Below are 17,142 nucleotides of genomic sequence, written 5' to 3' on the forward strand. Positions count from 1 at the left end.
TTCATTTTCCAACAGGACTTGGCACCTGCACTCAGTGCCAAAGCTACCAGTACCTGGTTTAAGGACCATGGTATCCCTGTTCTTAATTGGCCAGCAAACTTGCCTGACCTTAACCCCATAGAAAATCTGGGTATTGTGAAGAGGAAGATGCGATATGCCAGACCCAACAATGCAGAAGAGCTGAAGGCCACTATCAGAGCAACCTGGGCTCTCATAACACCTGAGCAGTGCCACAGACTGATCGACTCCATGCCGCTCCACATTACTGCAGTAATTCAGGCAAAAGGAGCCTCAACTAAGTATTGAGTGCTGTACATGTTCATACTTTTCATGTTCATACTTTTCAGTTGGCCAAGATTTCTAAAAATCCTTTCTTTGTATTGGTCTTAAGTAATATTCTAATTTTCTGAGATACTGAATTTGGGATTTTCCTTAGTTGTCACTTATAATCATCAAAATGAAAAGAAATAAACATTTGAAATATATCAGTCTGTGTGTAATGAATGAATATAATATTCAAGTTTCACTTTTTGAATGGAATTAGTGAAATAAATCAACTTTTTGATGATATTCTAATTATATGACCAGCACCTGTATTTAAAGGATATAACCTGCACTACTTTATAAGTAGATAAATGAAGAACAATGTATTAAAACTTATTTCATCTTTATTAGGTACTACCAAGAAATACATTTACTTGTGAGATCAAAGCACTGTGCATCAAATCATACACAACATTAGAACAGTTTCTTTTAATTCATTTTAAGAAATAAATATTTCTTGAGAATAAACAAAGTATTATTATTTTGCATAATTTCAGCTGAGAAAAATGAAACAAGACTTGCAACAAAATACCATTTGTAAAAGGAATTACATTCATGCAAACATAAGTCTTGTTTTCAATGCTGTACTGTATATGCTCCAGATAATTCATAGACAAACATATTATATGGAAACTATTCTCTTACTATCAGTGTCTGACACATAAGTGCAGGATTAGTGAAACACTTTGAAATGGTCTGTATTTCTGCATGAATGGCTCATAGCATTGAGATCTGATCCATATTAATACTACATATCTACTGTTTAAAGTGCCAATTAAGTTTGATCTGAGGTCATGAGATGCTTGATTGATGTCTTATAAGAAGGGTGTATATGATTAGAAATATTTGAGACAATTTTTATGAGCAATTCATGCAGAAATTGAAGTTATTTTTTCCTAAATACATGCCTGCACATGCATAAAATACACACACAATAAACACACACACACACACCTCCATCTGCTTGTGCTCAAAAAATAGCCCCGCCCCCGCCATCAAGGAAATTAATGGGGGCTTGGGGCAAAAATGCCACCAAAATTAATAAAAATTCCCCCCAAAAATCAAGATATATGTGGCAAAAATGTCCCTGTATGAGTACTTGTTTTTCATATTTATATCATAAACAAGAAGTTAATGTAAGGTGACTTTGTGACTGAATGATTGAATGACTCACTCGTTAGTTTTTACAATCACAGGACACATTTCTCAATGGGTCACTTTCTCAAAACTCAACACACAGTGATCACAGCATCAGTCTATGTGGGTTAAACTGTGGATCATTTATCACTGCTTTGGCACAAAATGTATTTAGAAAACAAGAACGACCCACTCTCCTGATGATAATTCACTGCAGTATATGTTACATAGCCAATGTTTGCATTACAGTACAAAATTATTCCTAAGTTTCCTCTTTTGTATAGATAGTAATGTAATTGAAAGACATTAACACTTGTGTAGGTGTTTAGCAAGTTGTTTTGATAGTATTTAATTTTTTACATTTTTTTAATGGCTTAGACACTAAAAGTGGTACTTGAGGCGACTTATCTTGAGAACAAGTCTGCAAAACTACACGCACACCTGTTTATAGTGTAAATATACCTAATTTGATCACTTAGAAATCAAAACTCAATGATTTGAGAGACAAATACATTTTTCACCCTTGAATTTCAGTTTATTTTGTAAAGTCAAGTCATCTTTATTTCTATAGTGCTTTATACAATACACACTGTTTCAAAAAAAAGTAAATTCTGCTGTAAAGCAGCTCTAACAGGCCAACAGTGTCATTATTCAGCTCAAGTGAGTTCAGTGTTGATTCAGTTCTGTTCAATAACTGTAACATTAATCAACTGTGCAACAATTGTGAATATATATATATATATATATATATATATATATATATATATATATACAGTGTATTTGTGCTTCATTTACTGTATGCAATGTAGCAAATTGCTGTCTTATTTATTTTTGTATGATGTTTTTATTATTAGGTTTTGAACTTGAGTTTAACAGTTTTGAAAAGAGTATGTAAACGTGGAAATTGGCCTGTGTAGCACATAAAGTGTTGGTGGTAGGTGTTTCTAATTGAGAAATGCATTCATGTAAATTGAAAGATGTCAAGCACTATAGAAATAAAGGTGACTTGACTTTACAAAATAAACAGAAATTCAAGGGAGAAAAATGTATTTGTCTCTCAAATCATTGAGTTTTGATTTCTAAGTGATCAAATTAGGTATATTTACACTATAAACAGGTGTGCGTGTAGTTTTGCAGACTTGTTCTCAAGACGAGTCGCCTCAAGTACCACTTTTAGGGTCTAAGCCATTAAAAAAAATGTAAAACAATTAAATACTACCAAAACAACTATATGAACATCTACATAAGTGTTAGTCTTTCAATTACATTACTATCTATACAAAAGAGGAAACTTAGGAATAATTTTGTACTGTAATGTAAACATTGGCTATGTAACACATATACTGCAGTGAATTATCATCAGGAGAGTGTGTCGTTCTTGTTTTCCAAAGACATTTTCCAAAGCAAACATTGTATAATGTTGCCTGTTAGTATTTTTCAGGTCACTCTGTCACATTCATTAATAATTGCGGGTGTTATTTGTATTTATGCGCACAGAACTTCTCATGAAAAATGTACACCTACTTCACAACACGTGTGTGAGGATTTGTTCTTAACCTCGTTCGAACGTTAATGAATTTGGACAGTGTTCTAAATGAGCGACCGCATGCCCGAGGTTAGTCATTTGAATAAAACACACCCAAATCATGTCCATATAAGGGCTTTACTTTCGCCGCTCTCAGCAAACATGCTGGACATACACACACACCTGTATCTTGATGCAGAGGAAACTCGCAGCATGAGCTATAATGCACCATTTCTTACTTTATATATATACAGAATTTGTGTGTGTAATGATGACATATTTTTAAGATGAAATATGTATGCATAACATTTCATGGGTATGTGATTTGTGTATGAATAGTCCTACATTTTTTCGCAAATTTAGGATAAAATTTAGAACAAAGGTTATTGATTAATCATGATTTGTTCGTAAAAACGTTCATACGCAGATTACACGCACAAATTTGAGCGTACGCACTGTTAGCGAATGAGACCCAATGTTTTATGAGTGACAAATGCTGCATCCAAAATCACATACTTCCCTACAATATAATAGGGAATATAAAAAAAACAGCATGTGACAAAAGAAGTATGTCCACATTCACAGTAGGCAAAAAGTGACCTATTACTTCCGGTGAGATTCTTAAGTGTGCACACGATGGACATTTCCTATCCCATGAGGCCATGGAAGAGGGTTTGTGAACTGACGCTGGGAGGTCACATGATAATGACATCCAGATTACATTCATACTATAGAGAATGTACTTTTTTAGCAGTCGTGAAGTAATTACTCGAAAGAGTACGAGATTTTGGATGCAGCCAAAGTGTGTTTGTTGGTTTACATCCTTTGCTAGTGTTCTGGAAGAATGAGTTGATTTAAAACACGTATAAAGTTGTTTGCTAGATTTAGTGCAGTTTGAATGTAAAATTAACTGCTGTGAAGCTGAAAGTTGGTAGGAGAACTGTGTGAAGAGTTTTGAAAAAGTGACCTAAGTACTGAGAAATGAGTCCTAGTGATTGTAAAAACCTGTAAGAAAATAATTTGCTGCCATCTACTGGCAGTTTTAGTTTTTTTTTCTATCGTTTAATTTTCTATATTTATATCTCATGCAGTCCAACATGCTGCAAGAAATACTGTCCGCACTTGCCCAGATTACAACCGAACACGACGTTATGAGATCGCTGTATAAAGATAAACTTTCAGAGATTTTGCAGCACTTCATTATCAGAAAGACAATTTCTAAATGTCAAAATCAGATTAACCTAAGTGTAAAAAAATTCCTCATGATGTAGCATATTCTTATTCATATTGTATTAACTCACTTATCTAATCCCTGTTCTTTCATTTTTATTTCTTTGCTCTCGTGGTCATTAATGCTGAGGGGCGGAGAGAGTGACGAAGATTGAATGTTGATTTTGTTTCCGGTCGTGATTGTAATGCATAGACAGAATGCATTTTAAATGAGTAACTATTAAAGAGTTAACAATGTTAAACACAATGGTAAAGGCCACCTCTGACACACACACACACACACACACACACACACACAACACTGGAGCAGGATCAGTCAGTTTCAGCTCTCATCTTATCTGACTGCTTGCCAAATGATTATAGCAAAGATGGTTGCCACTAGCGACATGACAAGAGCCAGAATACACATCCTCTTGCGGGATTTTCTCTTTAAAGGGAAAAAACAGAATCATGAACATTAGCACATCATCTGTTACAAATGTGTAAAGAGTGAAAGACTTCATCTAACACAGTCATACCTGATAATAGGCCGCCTGCTGGATCTGCTCGGCCCCTCGCTCCACATGCACCTCTGCACTCTCCACGTTGGCTTCAATGCTATCTGTGTGTGATGACATGAGGAAAGCAGGCTTTAACATGTGTGAACCCGTGCAGAAACATGAAGAGAGAGAACTAGACGAACCCACCTATCATGTCACCTTGGTCATGGATCATGACTGCGAGATCCTTGAAGATCTGATTCACATCCATGATGTCTGACTGAATCAAGACCAGAAGGCAGTTGTGATATTGAACTATAACCCATCAATTAACATAATAAGTACCATTAAGTGATGACAATGTAGACTGAACACAGTATTTAAAAGTGTGCATTAAAAGGTTATGTCCAACTTCATTCATTTTCATTTGTAGATGCAGCTTGGTACATTTAATGGCTATTGAATATTCAGTATCTCTTCCCTCCATAATTAATGCTGATTGGTTGCTCAAATAGTCGGTAAATGTCTCTAAATGGCGCAATGCAGCAACTGACTGTTTCCTCTTCTAATCTGTGCTCACATACTGTGTGTTTAAAGGGTTAGTTCACACAAAAATGAAATTTCTGTCATTAATTACTCACCCTCGTGTCGCTCCACACCCGTATGACCTTTGTTCAATTTCAGAATGAAATCCGAGATGAACGAAATTACCATATTCAAGGTCCAGAGAAGTAATAAAGACATATTTAAAACAGTCATGTGACTACAGTGGTTCAACCTTTATGTTATGAAGCGTCGAGAATACTTTTTGTGTGCAAAAACAGAAGAAATTCAACAATTTCTTCTCTACCCAGTCATTCTCCTACGCTGTTGATGCAGTTCAGTGCTTCACTGTTTACGTCCGAATGCCGGCTCAGTACTGGCCGACGCTGATCACGTGATCAGCACGACGCATGTGTGCAATGATGACGCAGGTGCCAGCCAATAATGAGTCGGCGTTCTGACGATGAACCTGGAAGCGCTGGACGAAAACAATGTATGAGACTAACAGGGAAGAGACGAGATTTTTTTTGTTTTTGTGCACAAAAAGTATTCTCCTCTCTTCATATATTAAGGTTGAACCACTGTAGTCACATGACTGTTTAAACTATGTCTTTAGTACCTTTCTGGACCTTGAATGTGATCATTTTGTTGCTTTCTATGGGAGATAAAAACATCGGATTTCATCAAAAATATCTTAATTTGTGTTCTGAAGATGAACGAAGGTCTTACGGGTGTGGAACGATTTGTACACAACGATTAATACATTTTCATTTTTGGGTGAATTAACCCTTTAATATAATATATAGACAAATATACAAAAAAGCTGTTCTCTTTTACATATTTTCTGTCAGACAACAGATCAAGTATGATATAGTGACTCGCTACATGTTAAAGGATTGAATCTTTGTTAAATCTTTTAACCAGCAGTTCAAAAAGTTGCTAGATCTGATACTAGTCGCTTTAAAAAAAAGTCACTAAAGGGGTCTGAAAAGTTGCTAAGTTGCTGGTTTATATACCATCCTCCTCTGCTCTGCTGAATGTGCAATCGAGAGCAACAGTTGTTCCAGAAATAAAAAGCTTTATGGAAATTAATTTTTAATGATAACTTATAAACCTTTAAAGACATCCTTACTGTGAGCTACGAGGTTGTTAACTCTTTCCCTGGCATTTTGTTTTCACTGTTATACAGTAGGGGGCGCTATTACACATCTTCTGATAGAGTACTGTATCTCCGGATCAAAACACAGGCGAAGAAGAAACAGAAACAAGCAATAAAAGCACTGCTTATAACGTGATCATCAAACATTACACAGCATATAAATCAAAATAATGTTAGCGAATGAAATGTCGACCCAGTAATGTGAAGTTTTGGGGGTGCTGATAGACTCAATCTACTCCATCTCTGTTTTGATCATCTTTGTGAATCTGATCCAGACATAGTCATGTGATTTTCTCCTTTTTTTTGATACTTTTTTTTTTTATTATTTTAAAATATTCTGGGGGCCATGAAACTTTTGTGAAAATTATTTTAAAAAATGCTGTCACTGACTGGCAACTTTTTTCAAAAACGCTGGTGGGGAAAGAGTTAATTGATAGTATTTGCTTCTGTTGAAGGCATCAAGCCGCACTATTTCAACTAATTTTTTAAAATAATCATGTTTAACAGCAGAATTTGTGGTGAAAACTACATTACCCATGATACTGTGCACAAAATTCCACCAATCAGAAAGTCGAAACAAGCAAAACGAACTAAAAGAGCTCTTTAGCTCCGCCCACTCTCATGAAGCATCTTCCTAGACTCTCAAAATACTTACATATTTGAATATATATGCTTATTTTACTTAACATTTATAAATGAATAGTTTTATATTTCTCCATGTCATTCGCAGTGCCTCATGGGATTGTAGTTCTTTTTTCAGTCTTGTACCTTTGTATTTTTGTCTGATTTTCTAATACTTTTTTGCTTCAAATCAAAGTTTGTAATGTTGTGATTCACCTCTTAGCTAGCTCTTAAATTCCTACGGGAGAAATTAATGGAAAAAAATACTTCCAGAAGCAACACCACTGAAGAAGTGGGCGGGCACTAATGCACTCTATACTCGACAGTGATTGGCTGATTTTTAAACCGTCAGAGGCAAAAATCTCTGGCTATTTGATTTTCTGCCAGGATAGCTTAGGTGCTGAGGGGTCTTGAAGATATGATCATTTTGATATGCTGATGTCATACAGGAAGTGCTCACCTCCAGCTGACGGATATTGGTCTCTCTCTCTTTAATAAGCTCCAGGTCCTCTTCGGTCACAGGCTCCTCTTCTGCCTGCATTCGCCATCCTTCATTTCTTTTCACATAAAAACAGATAGAATCGTTTCTGCTGTCAGATCTCTCACCAGACACAATGTTCAGATCTGATTCATATATCATTGATACGCAGTAAATCATCGGAGTATGTATTGTATGTTTGTGATGTGCATTATTATGAAGATCAGGGTACATGAAGGCAATATTTGATCCTTGAGTTTAGTTAGGGTCAATGGAAATATGAACACAGCTGGGTAAAGGTTTAGATTTTAGTCATTATACTGTTAGTTCACCCAGAAATGAAAATTAATCATCATTTACTCACCTTCACATCGATCTAAAGAGTGAAAACAAACCTCATTGTTTCCTGCAAAAGCTACATGTGCTGTTTAATAGTTGCTGCCAAAATCACAAAGAAGTAATTTTGGCACAAATCAAATATTGCCCAACACTTTAGTAAAGGCCCGTTCACATAATTATTTTCTAAACACTTTCAGGTTTTATCACAGGGCTTTTAGCAAACAACATGTATTACAAAAGCTTCTGTTTATCACATCTGATGCGTCGTGCTGATCAATGTTTATATGTGAATAAAAGCCTCCATTCAATCTGTCCATCAGATAAAGTGATACAGAGATAAAGAGTCTCTTCACAAGACTCGGATTAAACCGCTTGATTCATAAGCATTACTTTTACAATCTCTTTCTGAACTTTATAAGGCTTGAAAGTTTTGGTGGACAAAAATGATGAGAAGACTATTAAACTGATCTTAATTTGTGTGCCAAAGATGAATGACATGAGGGTGACAAAATGATCAGTTTTTTTAATGGAAGCTTGTTTCCACCACGGAATAAAACAATTTAAAAGATAATTGCCACTTTTTGTCTTACAATTGTGGAATATTGTTTATATCCCGCAATTCTGACTTTATAACTCAACAACTTCAAGTTTATATCCAGAAATTCTGACTTACTTTCTCACAATTCTGACTTTATAACTCATAATTGCCAATTTATATCATGGAATTCTGACTTTATATCACAGAATTCTGACTTTATAACTCACCAATTTATATAAATTCTGACTTTATATCACACAACTCTGACTTTATAACTCATAATTGCCAAATAATATCACAGAATTATGACTTTATAACTCATAATTGCCAATTTATATCATGGAATTATGACTTTATAACTCATAATTGCCAAATAATATCACAGAATTATGACTTTATAACTCATAATTGCCAATTTATATCATGGAATTATGACTTTATATCACAGAATTCTGACTTTATAACTCACCAATTTATATAAATTCTGACTTTATATCACACAACTCTGACTTTATAACTCATAATTGCCAAATAATATCACAGAATTCTGACTTTATAACTCATAATTGCCAATTTATATCATGGAATTCTGACTTTATATCACAGAATTCTGACTTTATAACTCACCAATTTATATAAATTCTGACTTTATATCACACAACTCTGACTTTATAACTCATAATTGCCAAATAATATCACAGAATTATGACTTTATAACTCATAATTGCCAATTTATATCATGGAATTATGACTTTATATCACAGAATTCTGACTTTATAACTCACCAATTTATATAAATTCTGACTTTATATCACACAACTCTGACTTTATAACTCATAATTGCCAAATAATATCACAAAATTATGACTTTATAACTCATAATTGGCAATTTATATCATGGAATTATGACTTTATAACTCATAATTGCCAAATAATATCACAGAATTATGACTTTATAACTCATAATTGCCAATTTATATCATGGAATTATGACTTTATATCACAGAATTCTGACTTTATAACTCACCAATTTATATAAATTCTGACTTTATATCACACAACTCTGACTTTATAACTCATAATTGCCAAATAATATCACAGAATTATGACTTTATAACTCATAATTGGCAATTTATATCATGGAATTATGACTTTATAACTCATAATTGCCAAATAATATCACAGAATTATGACTTTATAACTCATAATTGGCAATTTATATCATGGAATTATGACTTTATAACTCATAATTGCCAAATAATATCACAGAATTATGACTTTATAACTCATAATTGCCAAATAATATCACAGAATTATGACTTTATAACTCATAATTGCCAAATAATATCACAGAATTATGACTTTATAACTCATAATTGCCAAATAATATCACAGAATTATGACTTTATAACTCATAATTGCCACTTTATATCACAAATCTGATTTTATAACTTGCAATTGCCAATTTATATCACAAATTTGACTTTATAATTTGCAATTGCCAATTTAAATCACATAATTCTTTCTTTATAACTCACAATTGCAAGTTTATATCACATACTTTTGAGAAAAAAGTCAAAATTGTGAGATAAAAAGTCACAATTACCTTTTTTATTTTTTATTCAGTGGCAGAAACAAGCTTCCATACTTTGGAGTGAACTGCCCCTTCAACAAACTCTTCTCACACAGATTTTAACACAAAAATAGAGACTCTCACGCCTCAATGAATATACTGAACCTACTTTTCAAATGTCACAAGCTGTTCATCTTGATTGAGCTCATCAACCTGCAAGGAAAAAAGGTTTTTTACTTCTTCTTAATGACAAGCAAAAAAAATAAGCAGTAGATAATAAGCAAACGTGTCTTATTTTCCTGGAGTCTGGATCCAGCTCGCGCCCTGGCCACTGATTCGCGCTCCCTCTCCGCGGCTCGGCGCTGGACCACTTGGAAGTTGTTGAGGGCGGCCGAGAAGTCATTCATCAGACGGTCTTTCTGGATCCTTTGCTGCCGCTGTGAGAAGAGCAGCATTAGCATGAGCGCGTCGGGCAGACCGGAGGTCAGCGGCGGGGTCCACTCACCTGTTCTGAAGGGGACTGCGGCTGTGACAGAGAGCCCAGCTCTTTCAGATGTCTGTTGGTCTCTTTTGCTAACTGGTTTGTGTAGTGCTGCATTTGCTGGCTGTGTGCAACATACAGAGGTTCAACCACCAATAAATGTTACTATTTACAACACTCTCTTCATTTCAGACCAAAATGAGCTGAAATACTGTGGCTGGGAATGTCTATAAATAATATTATCGCCCAATTACTATATATATTATCGCCCAATTTCTAATCTTCCATTCCTGGCTAAAATCTTTGATGCCACGCTGTCATTTGAGCCTTTTGTTCAGAATACGGTTAAGACATCCTTTTTTTACTTCAGAAATATAGCACGTTTACGTCCTATGTTGTCCTTTTTCTGTGGCTGAGAAGTTGATAAACTCTTTTGTCTTTTCATGTCTGGACTACTCTTCTAGTTGGAGTATCTAAATCATTACTCAACAAACTTCAATATTTACTAAATTCGGCTGCTAGAGTACTGTCAGGGGTCAGGGCTGGTGATCATATTACCCTGTCTTGAAGTCTTTGCACTGGCTCCCTTTCAGGTATCGTATTGATTTTAAAGTCCTCATGTTAACATACAAGGCTTTGCATGATCTGTCAGTACTTGACTGATCTTTTAATGCCTTACACACCATGTCGAAATCTGCGTTCCTCTCAGAGTGACTCTTAGTTGTTCCTAAGACACGGCTTCACTCTAGGGGTGACAGAGCATTTTCTTCTTATGCTCCTAAGCTTTGAAACGCTCTCCCAGCTGACAGCGAATACATTAGTGACTTCTAAATCTCTTCTCAAAACATTCTATTTTAGGATTGCTTTTACTTGATTAATCTTTTTATTTTTTCTATTTCTTTGATGTGTATTTTTTGTATTTGAATGTGTCATTTTCTCTGTTATGTTTTCTTGTAAAGGGCTTTGAGAAAGCCACTTTTAAAGGCGCTATATAAAATAAAGGTATTATTATTATTATTATACTCTACATTCATTCACATTGTGAGAGATAATTAGTATACACAGGTTTTTAACAGTTCACAGGAAATGTTTTTGCTAAAATAAGCACTTCTGAAGAAGAATTTGAATAAGTACTAACTTAGTTATTAGCAAAACATATTACTTTGGCTACAGTATTTATATCAATATACTGGGTGCCTTTTGCCCCGAGTGTGAGATAAATTGCTACAACCATATAATATAAGAGAGAGCAGCGTATAGGGCCATTCTGTGTCAAATCAAACTTCACCAGCTCAAATTTTTGATTTTTTAAAATATTTTTTCTGTAGAAAGACAAACATAAATAGTGATGAAAGCCAAAATATTAAATGTATATTTAATGAGTAATCCACTATTTTGTAGAGGGGGTCAAAATGACCATTTTTACCCTCGAAAGTTTAGTTTTTGGTCACTGAAAATGGGTAAAAATTTGAACATGGAGCTGCTTTGAGATCCCCATATCTATGGGACCGAACTACATAGGGCCTTGGAATTGAAGATTTCAAAATAAAAGTTTAATAAGAATGAGAATCTGGAAGGATGTTAAGATATCTTGAATACTTGGAAACTTTGGAAAAAGAATATTTATGGCACTCAGACAGGTATGCACAAGATACATTTCTAGTTTCAACATTATTTGTTCTTTAGATATTCCTCTTTAAAATAAAAAAAGTATCAGCTGTATGCAAAGTGACCCACATTTAGTTTTTGACCACTGAAAATGTGTACAATTGACCAATTTACTCATGGAGCCGCATTAAGATCTCCATATCTCTGGGACTGAACCATCGAGGGCCTTTAAAATGAAGATACCAAAAGGAAAGTTTGTTAAGAAACAGAATCTAGAAGAATATTAAGATATCTTTAATACTTCTTGAGTTGCAGGCATGCAAACTTGATGCAAAAAACACAAGAAATGCCTTTTCCCCATTTTTGAATTGTCACTGTTGGCATATAATGAAACAAATATTGCTAAACTCAACAGATTTTACTAACAGATCTACCAATAAAATAATGATGCTGCTATCTTTATAAAGTCATTTTTACACCCCTCTAAATTGGCTTCAAATCTCAGGTGAAAATGGTCATTTTGACCCCCTCTACAAAACAGTGGATTACTCAATAAATACACATCTGTGACATTTAATATTCTGGCTTTCATCACTATTTATGTTTGTCCTTCTATAGAGAAATCAAAACCTTGAGCCGGGACCTCTGGTCGGGTCGACACAGAATGACCCTATAGTCTGTGAAGCAAGAATGGATGAGAAAGCTGGACTCACAGTCGGTCCTGAAGTTCTGGTGTGTCCGGTCTGGTACTGAGCTGGAACAGCATGCTCTTGATCTGGCCAGCTATGCACAGAAAACATGAGATGAGACATTATAACATTGAATTATGGGGAAAGATTACATAAATAAGCAGTTATAATTGTGTTTATGAGGAATGCAACCAAACTTTTATAACAAATATAATCTTTTCTCTTTAAGTGACACATTTACTCACTGTTTTGTGTGATTTTCTGGATGTTTGAGCTGCATGTCTGAGTGAGATTGCTGAAATCTCTCGGCTGTGAGTGACAGCTGTCCATCATTCCGTAAGACATGATGACTGAAAACAACAATTTACACTTGATGATATAAGTGTCATTATTAACGGGTCATTAAATTATAGGTGAATAGATAAAAAAAAAAAAAATAAATAAATAAACGTAAATCATTAAGGTTGAGAAAATACTGCGTACGCAATAAGACATTTCATATCAGTTCGGGCTGAACAGGCCTTTCGCCATCATAACATATTTACGATATTTATGTTATTTTATCATCTTAAATGATGCAGCAACAATACTTGCAGTAATGTCAACATAGCGAACAGTTTCATAAAAGAGAGAATGACTGTGATACCTGTGATGCTCAGATGCGGTAACGCGCCTCTCTGCTCTCATAGAAATAGAATAGAATGGACAAAAACATGGACGTGCATTGAGTGGGCGGGGCTTAACGGCCCGTTTCGATGGGTCTAAATAATAATTCTCATATTTCTTCAAATAACTTTGTTTAATGTATATTAAAGTTCTCAGTAGCGTTATTAAGGTATAAATTAATGCCTATAAAACTCGCTGAAGCCGAAAAAGGGGCGACGCTGTCACGTGGTACTTGTTACTTTTGTCAGCGCTTGACAAGGAGGTCCAGTCACAGTCGTTTGTGATTTCTGGACAGGCCATGGCATTACATAATTGTAGTTTTCTGGGACAGATTTCCGATGTCAGTTACCAATATTTGGAAAATAAATAAATCTAAAAGGTTACAGGTTTCGTTCACAAATGCCTCTAAGAAGACATAAAAACGTCAATGTTGTTGAATGAAGAATTCTGCGTTTTGAGCCGCCACGCGCCCTCTAGAGGACGGATCTTGAGAAACCGCTGTTAGACATCAACACTGCTAGAATGATGCTGAACTCACATGAGACACTTTTAGTGTCTCCTCTTTTCTAATTAATGCAATGAAAATCTAGTGTGTTTGTTTTTGTTTGTTGTGAATGTAAGTTCCTATTGGTCCTCTGCACTAATACAAAGACATAAATACTAGGCCTTAATATACTGTTTAAGTTGTGCTTTAATATTGAGTGACTGGTGGGATTTGGAAGAAATAAGCTCTGGCAAGTCAAGTTCCTGTCTCATGACTTTCACAGGATCATAGATCTCACACACAAGGCTCTCATCACATGACTCTCACTAGAGCTTGTGCTCAGAGACATGCTTGTCAAACTAAGGGTTACAAAGATTAGACTATGAAGGAGAATAATAATCAAAAAGCATGTTTTGAAGAAACTCGCTAAAAATGTAATAACAACAGTAGGACGTGAGTATAACATGTTCTACTGTTATGCATTATTAGTTTATGGTTTATTCAATCATGTTTATTTGCAGTACTCTCACTCAAAGAAGAGACAATACTGCAAAAAATCTGAACACAAAAGAAGATTTTTCGATGGGCCCCACTAGTATTTTTTCTCTTAAATACTATGGAAGACTGTTTGGTTACTGACCTTTTTCAAAATATCTTCATCTATGTTCAGCACAAGAAAGAAATTCATACAGGTTTGGAGCAACTTAATGTGAGGAAATAATGACAGGATTTACATGTTTAGGTGAACTATTCCTTTAAGTTGCTTCATCATCGGTAGGCGTGATTTAAGGCAAGCCATTTTAGCATTTAATGCCTTTGTCTGTGCTAGTCATAATTTATTTTAAACTAGACAAAATTCAAATTCCAGATATCTATTCTTGTCATAATTGGAATTAAGATATCTGATATCTGATTATGACTAGTCATTATATGGATTGAAGATATGCTATTTTGATAAGTCATATTCTTCCATTGGAAAACATTTTTCTGATATCTACAAATGTATTTTTAAAAAAATATTTTTAGAGATGATGAATTAAAGATATCTTAAAGTTGAATTATGACTATTCAGACACCAGTTAGAGATATCTCTAATTATAATTTTTACTAGTGGTCCTTCAGTTAGAGATATCAGTACTCATGTTACAGAGCTCAGTGCTCATCTTCTTGCTGGATCTGTCTGCTGCTTTTGACACATGTTAACCACCAGATCCTCCTGTCAACCCTCAAGATGAAGGGTATCTCGAGTACCGCACTCCAGTGGTTTGAGTACATCTCAGGTAGGTTCTTCAGGGTGTCTTGGAGGAGTGAGGTGTCCAAGTCACATCATCTAGCTCCTGGGGTGCCTCAGGGCTCAGTGTTTGGACCGCTTCTCTTCTGCATCTACATGTCATCACTAGGATCTGTCATTCAGGAACATGGTTTATCCTATCAATGCTGATGACACACAACTCTACCTCTCATTCCAACCAGATGATCCGACGGTTGCTCCTCGTATCTCGGCCTGCCTGACAGAGACATTTCTTCCTGGATGAAGGACCACCACCTTCAACTCAACCTCGACAGAACTGCTTGTGGTCTTGGCCAACCCAACACTCCATCACAACTTCTCCATTCAGCTAGGTTCGTCAACCATAACGACAGCCAGGAACCTTTGAGTTGTGATTAATGATCAGTTAAAGGTGCCCAAGAATGCTTTTTCACAAGATGTAATATAAGTCTAAGGTGCCCCCTGAAATGCGTCTGTGAAGTTTCAGCTCAAAATACCCCATAGATTTAAAAAAAAAAAAAAAAAAATGTAACTGCCTATTTTGGGGCATCATTAACTATGCACTGATTTTTTTTAGCGCCACCCCTTTAATTCACGTGCTCCCTGCCACACGAGCTCTCAATTATGTTACAGCACATTTACAAAGTTCAGACAGCTAATATAACCCTCAAATGGAACTTTACAAGATGTTCGTCATGCATGCTGTATGCATGCTTCGAATTATGTGAGTAAAGTATTTATTTGGATGTTTACGTTTGATTCTGAATGAGTTTGAGGCTATGCTCCGTGGCTAAAGCTAACATTACACACTGTTGGAGAGATTTATAAAGAATGAAGTTGTGTTTATGAATTATACAGACTGCAAGTGTTTAAAAATGAAAACAGCGACGGCTCTTGTCTCCGTGAATACAGTAAGAAACTATGGTAACTTTAACCACATTTAACAGTACATTAGCAACATACTAACGAAACTTTTAGAAAGACAATTTACAAATATCACTAAAAATATCATGCTACCATGGATTATGTCAGTTATTATTGCTCCATCTGCCATTTTCGGTGTTGTTCCTGCTTACCTAGTCTGTTGATTCACCTGTGCAGATCGAGACGTTAACTGGCTGCCCTTGTCTAATGCCTTCCATAATGTTGGGAACATGGACTGGCATATGCAAATATTGGGGTGTACACCCCGACTGTTACGTAACTGTCAGTGTTATGTTGAGATCCGTGTGTTTTCCAGAGGTCTTTTAAACAAATGAGATTTACATAAGAAAGATAAAGCAATGGAGTTTGAAACTCAATGTATGTCTTTTCCATGTACTGAACTCTTGTTATTCAACTATGCCAAGGTAAATTAAATTTTTAATCTAGGGCACCTTTAAACTTCACAGATCATATTGCTACAACAGCCAGGTCCTGCAGATTTGCCTTATACAACGTTAGGGAGATTAGGTCCTTCCTATCAGAGAATCCTACACAACTCCTTGTCCAAGATCTTGTTCTATCCAGTCTGGACTATTGTAATGCTCTCCTTCCGGCATCTACTGTCAAGACTCTGCAACTGACCCAGAATGCTGCAGCAAGAGCGGTCTTTAATGAGCCGAAGAGAGCGCCGCTGAAGATAGCCGCTCGCAACAGATTCAAGTCACTGACGTTTGCCTGCAGAACAACCACTGGCTCGCCACCCCTATACCTGAACTCCTTACTTCAGACCTGTGTGCCCTCCAGATGCTTGTGTTCTGCAAGTGAATGCTGCCTTGTGGTGCCATCCATAAGAGGCACAAAATCACTCTCACGGACCTTTACCTGGACTGTTCCCTGCTGGTGGAATGACCTGCCTAACTCATCCCGAGCTGCTGAGCCTTTAGCCATTTTCAAGAAACTGCTGAAGACTTAAGCCAGCTCTGGTATTTCCGGTGAACTGTTAGCTGTTCATTCTGTAGTCGCTGTACATCGACATAAAATCATAAGTGGTTGACTTTTTAAAGTTGTATTCAT

General features: G+C 35.7%; 1 protein-coding gene across 1 annotated transcript; it reads right to left on the reverse strand.

Moving 5' to 3' along the window:
- Positions 1–2,879: 2,879 nt before the first annotated feature.
- stx12l (syntaxin 12, like) lies at positions 2,880–13,398 on the reverse strand. Its single transcript, XM_067391675.1, has 10 exons — positions 13,371–13,398; positions 12,970–13,074; positions 12,749–12,818; positions 10,452–10,551; positions 10,252–10,383; positions 10,116–10,165; positions 7,479–7,575; positions 4,903–4,975; positions 4,735–4,817; positions 2,880–4,643 (listed from the first exon to the last, which is right to left on the reverse strand). Exons 2-10 carry the CDS (start codon positions 13,067–13,069, stop codon positions 4,551–4,553), a joined length of 798 nt encoding a protein of 265 aa, XP_067247776.1. The 5' UTR covers positions 13,070–13,074; positions 13,371–13,398; the 3' UTR covers positions 2,880–4,550.
- Positions 13,399–17,142: the final 3,744 nt, after the last annotated feature.

The sequence above is a fragment of the Chanodichthys erythropterus genome, chromosome 2 (assembly GCF_024489055.1).
Source record: "Chanodichthys erythropterus isolate Z2021 chromosome 2, ASM2448905v1, whole genome shotgun sequence".
Taxonomy (NCBI): Eukaryota; Metazoa; Chordata; class Actinopteri; order Cypriniformes; family Xenocyprididae; genus Chanodichthys; species Chanodichthys erythropterus.

Coding starts and splice junctions, on each gene's coding strand:
- stx12l (XM_067391675.1), bottom strand. CDS start 13,069: ATGTCTTACGGAATGATGGACAGCTGTCACTCACAGCCGAGAGATTTC. Junction 10,384..10,451: donor CGCAGTCCCCTTCAGAACAG/GTGAGTGGACCC, acceptor CTCTTCTCACAG/CGGCAGCAAAGGATCCAGAA. Junction 4,976..7,478: donor CCAATATCCGTCAGCTGGAG/GTGAGCACTTCC, acceptor GTCTTGATTCAG/TCAGACATCATGGATGTGAA.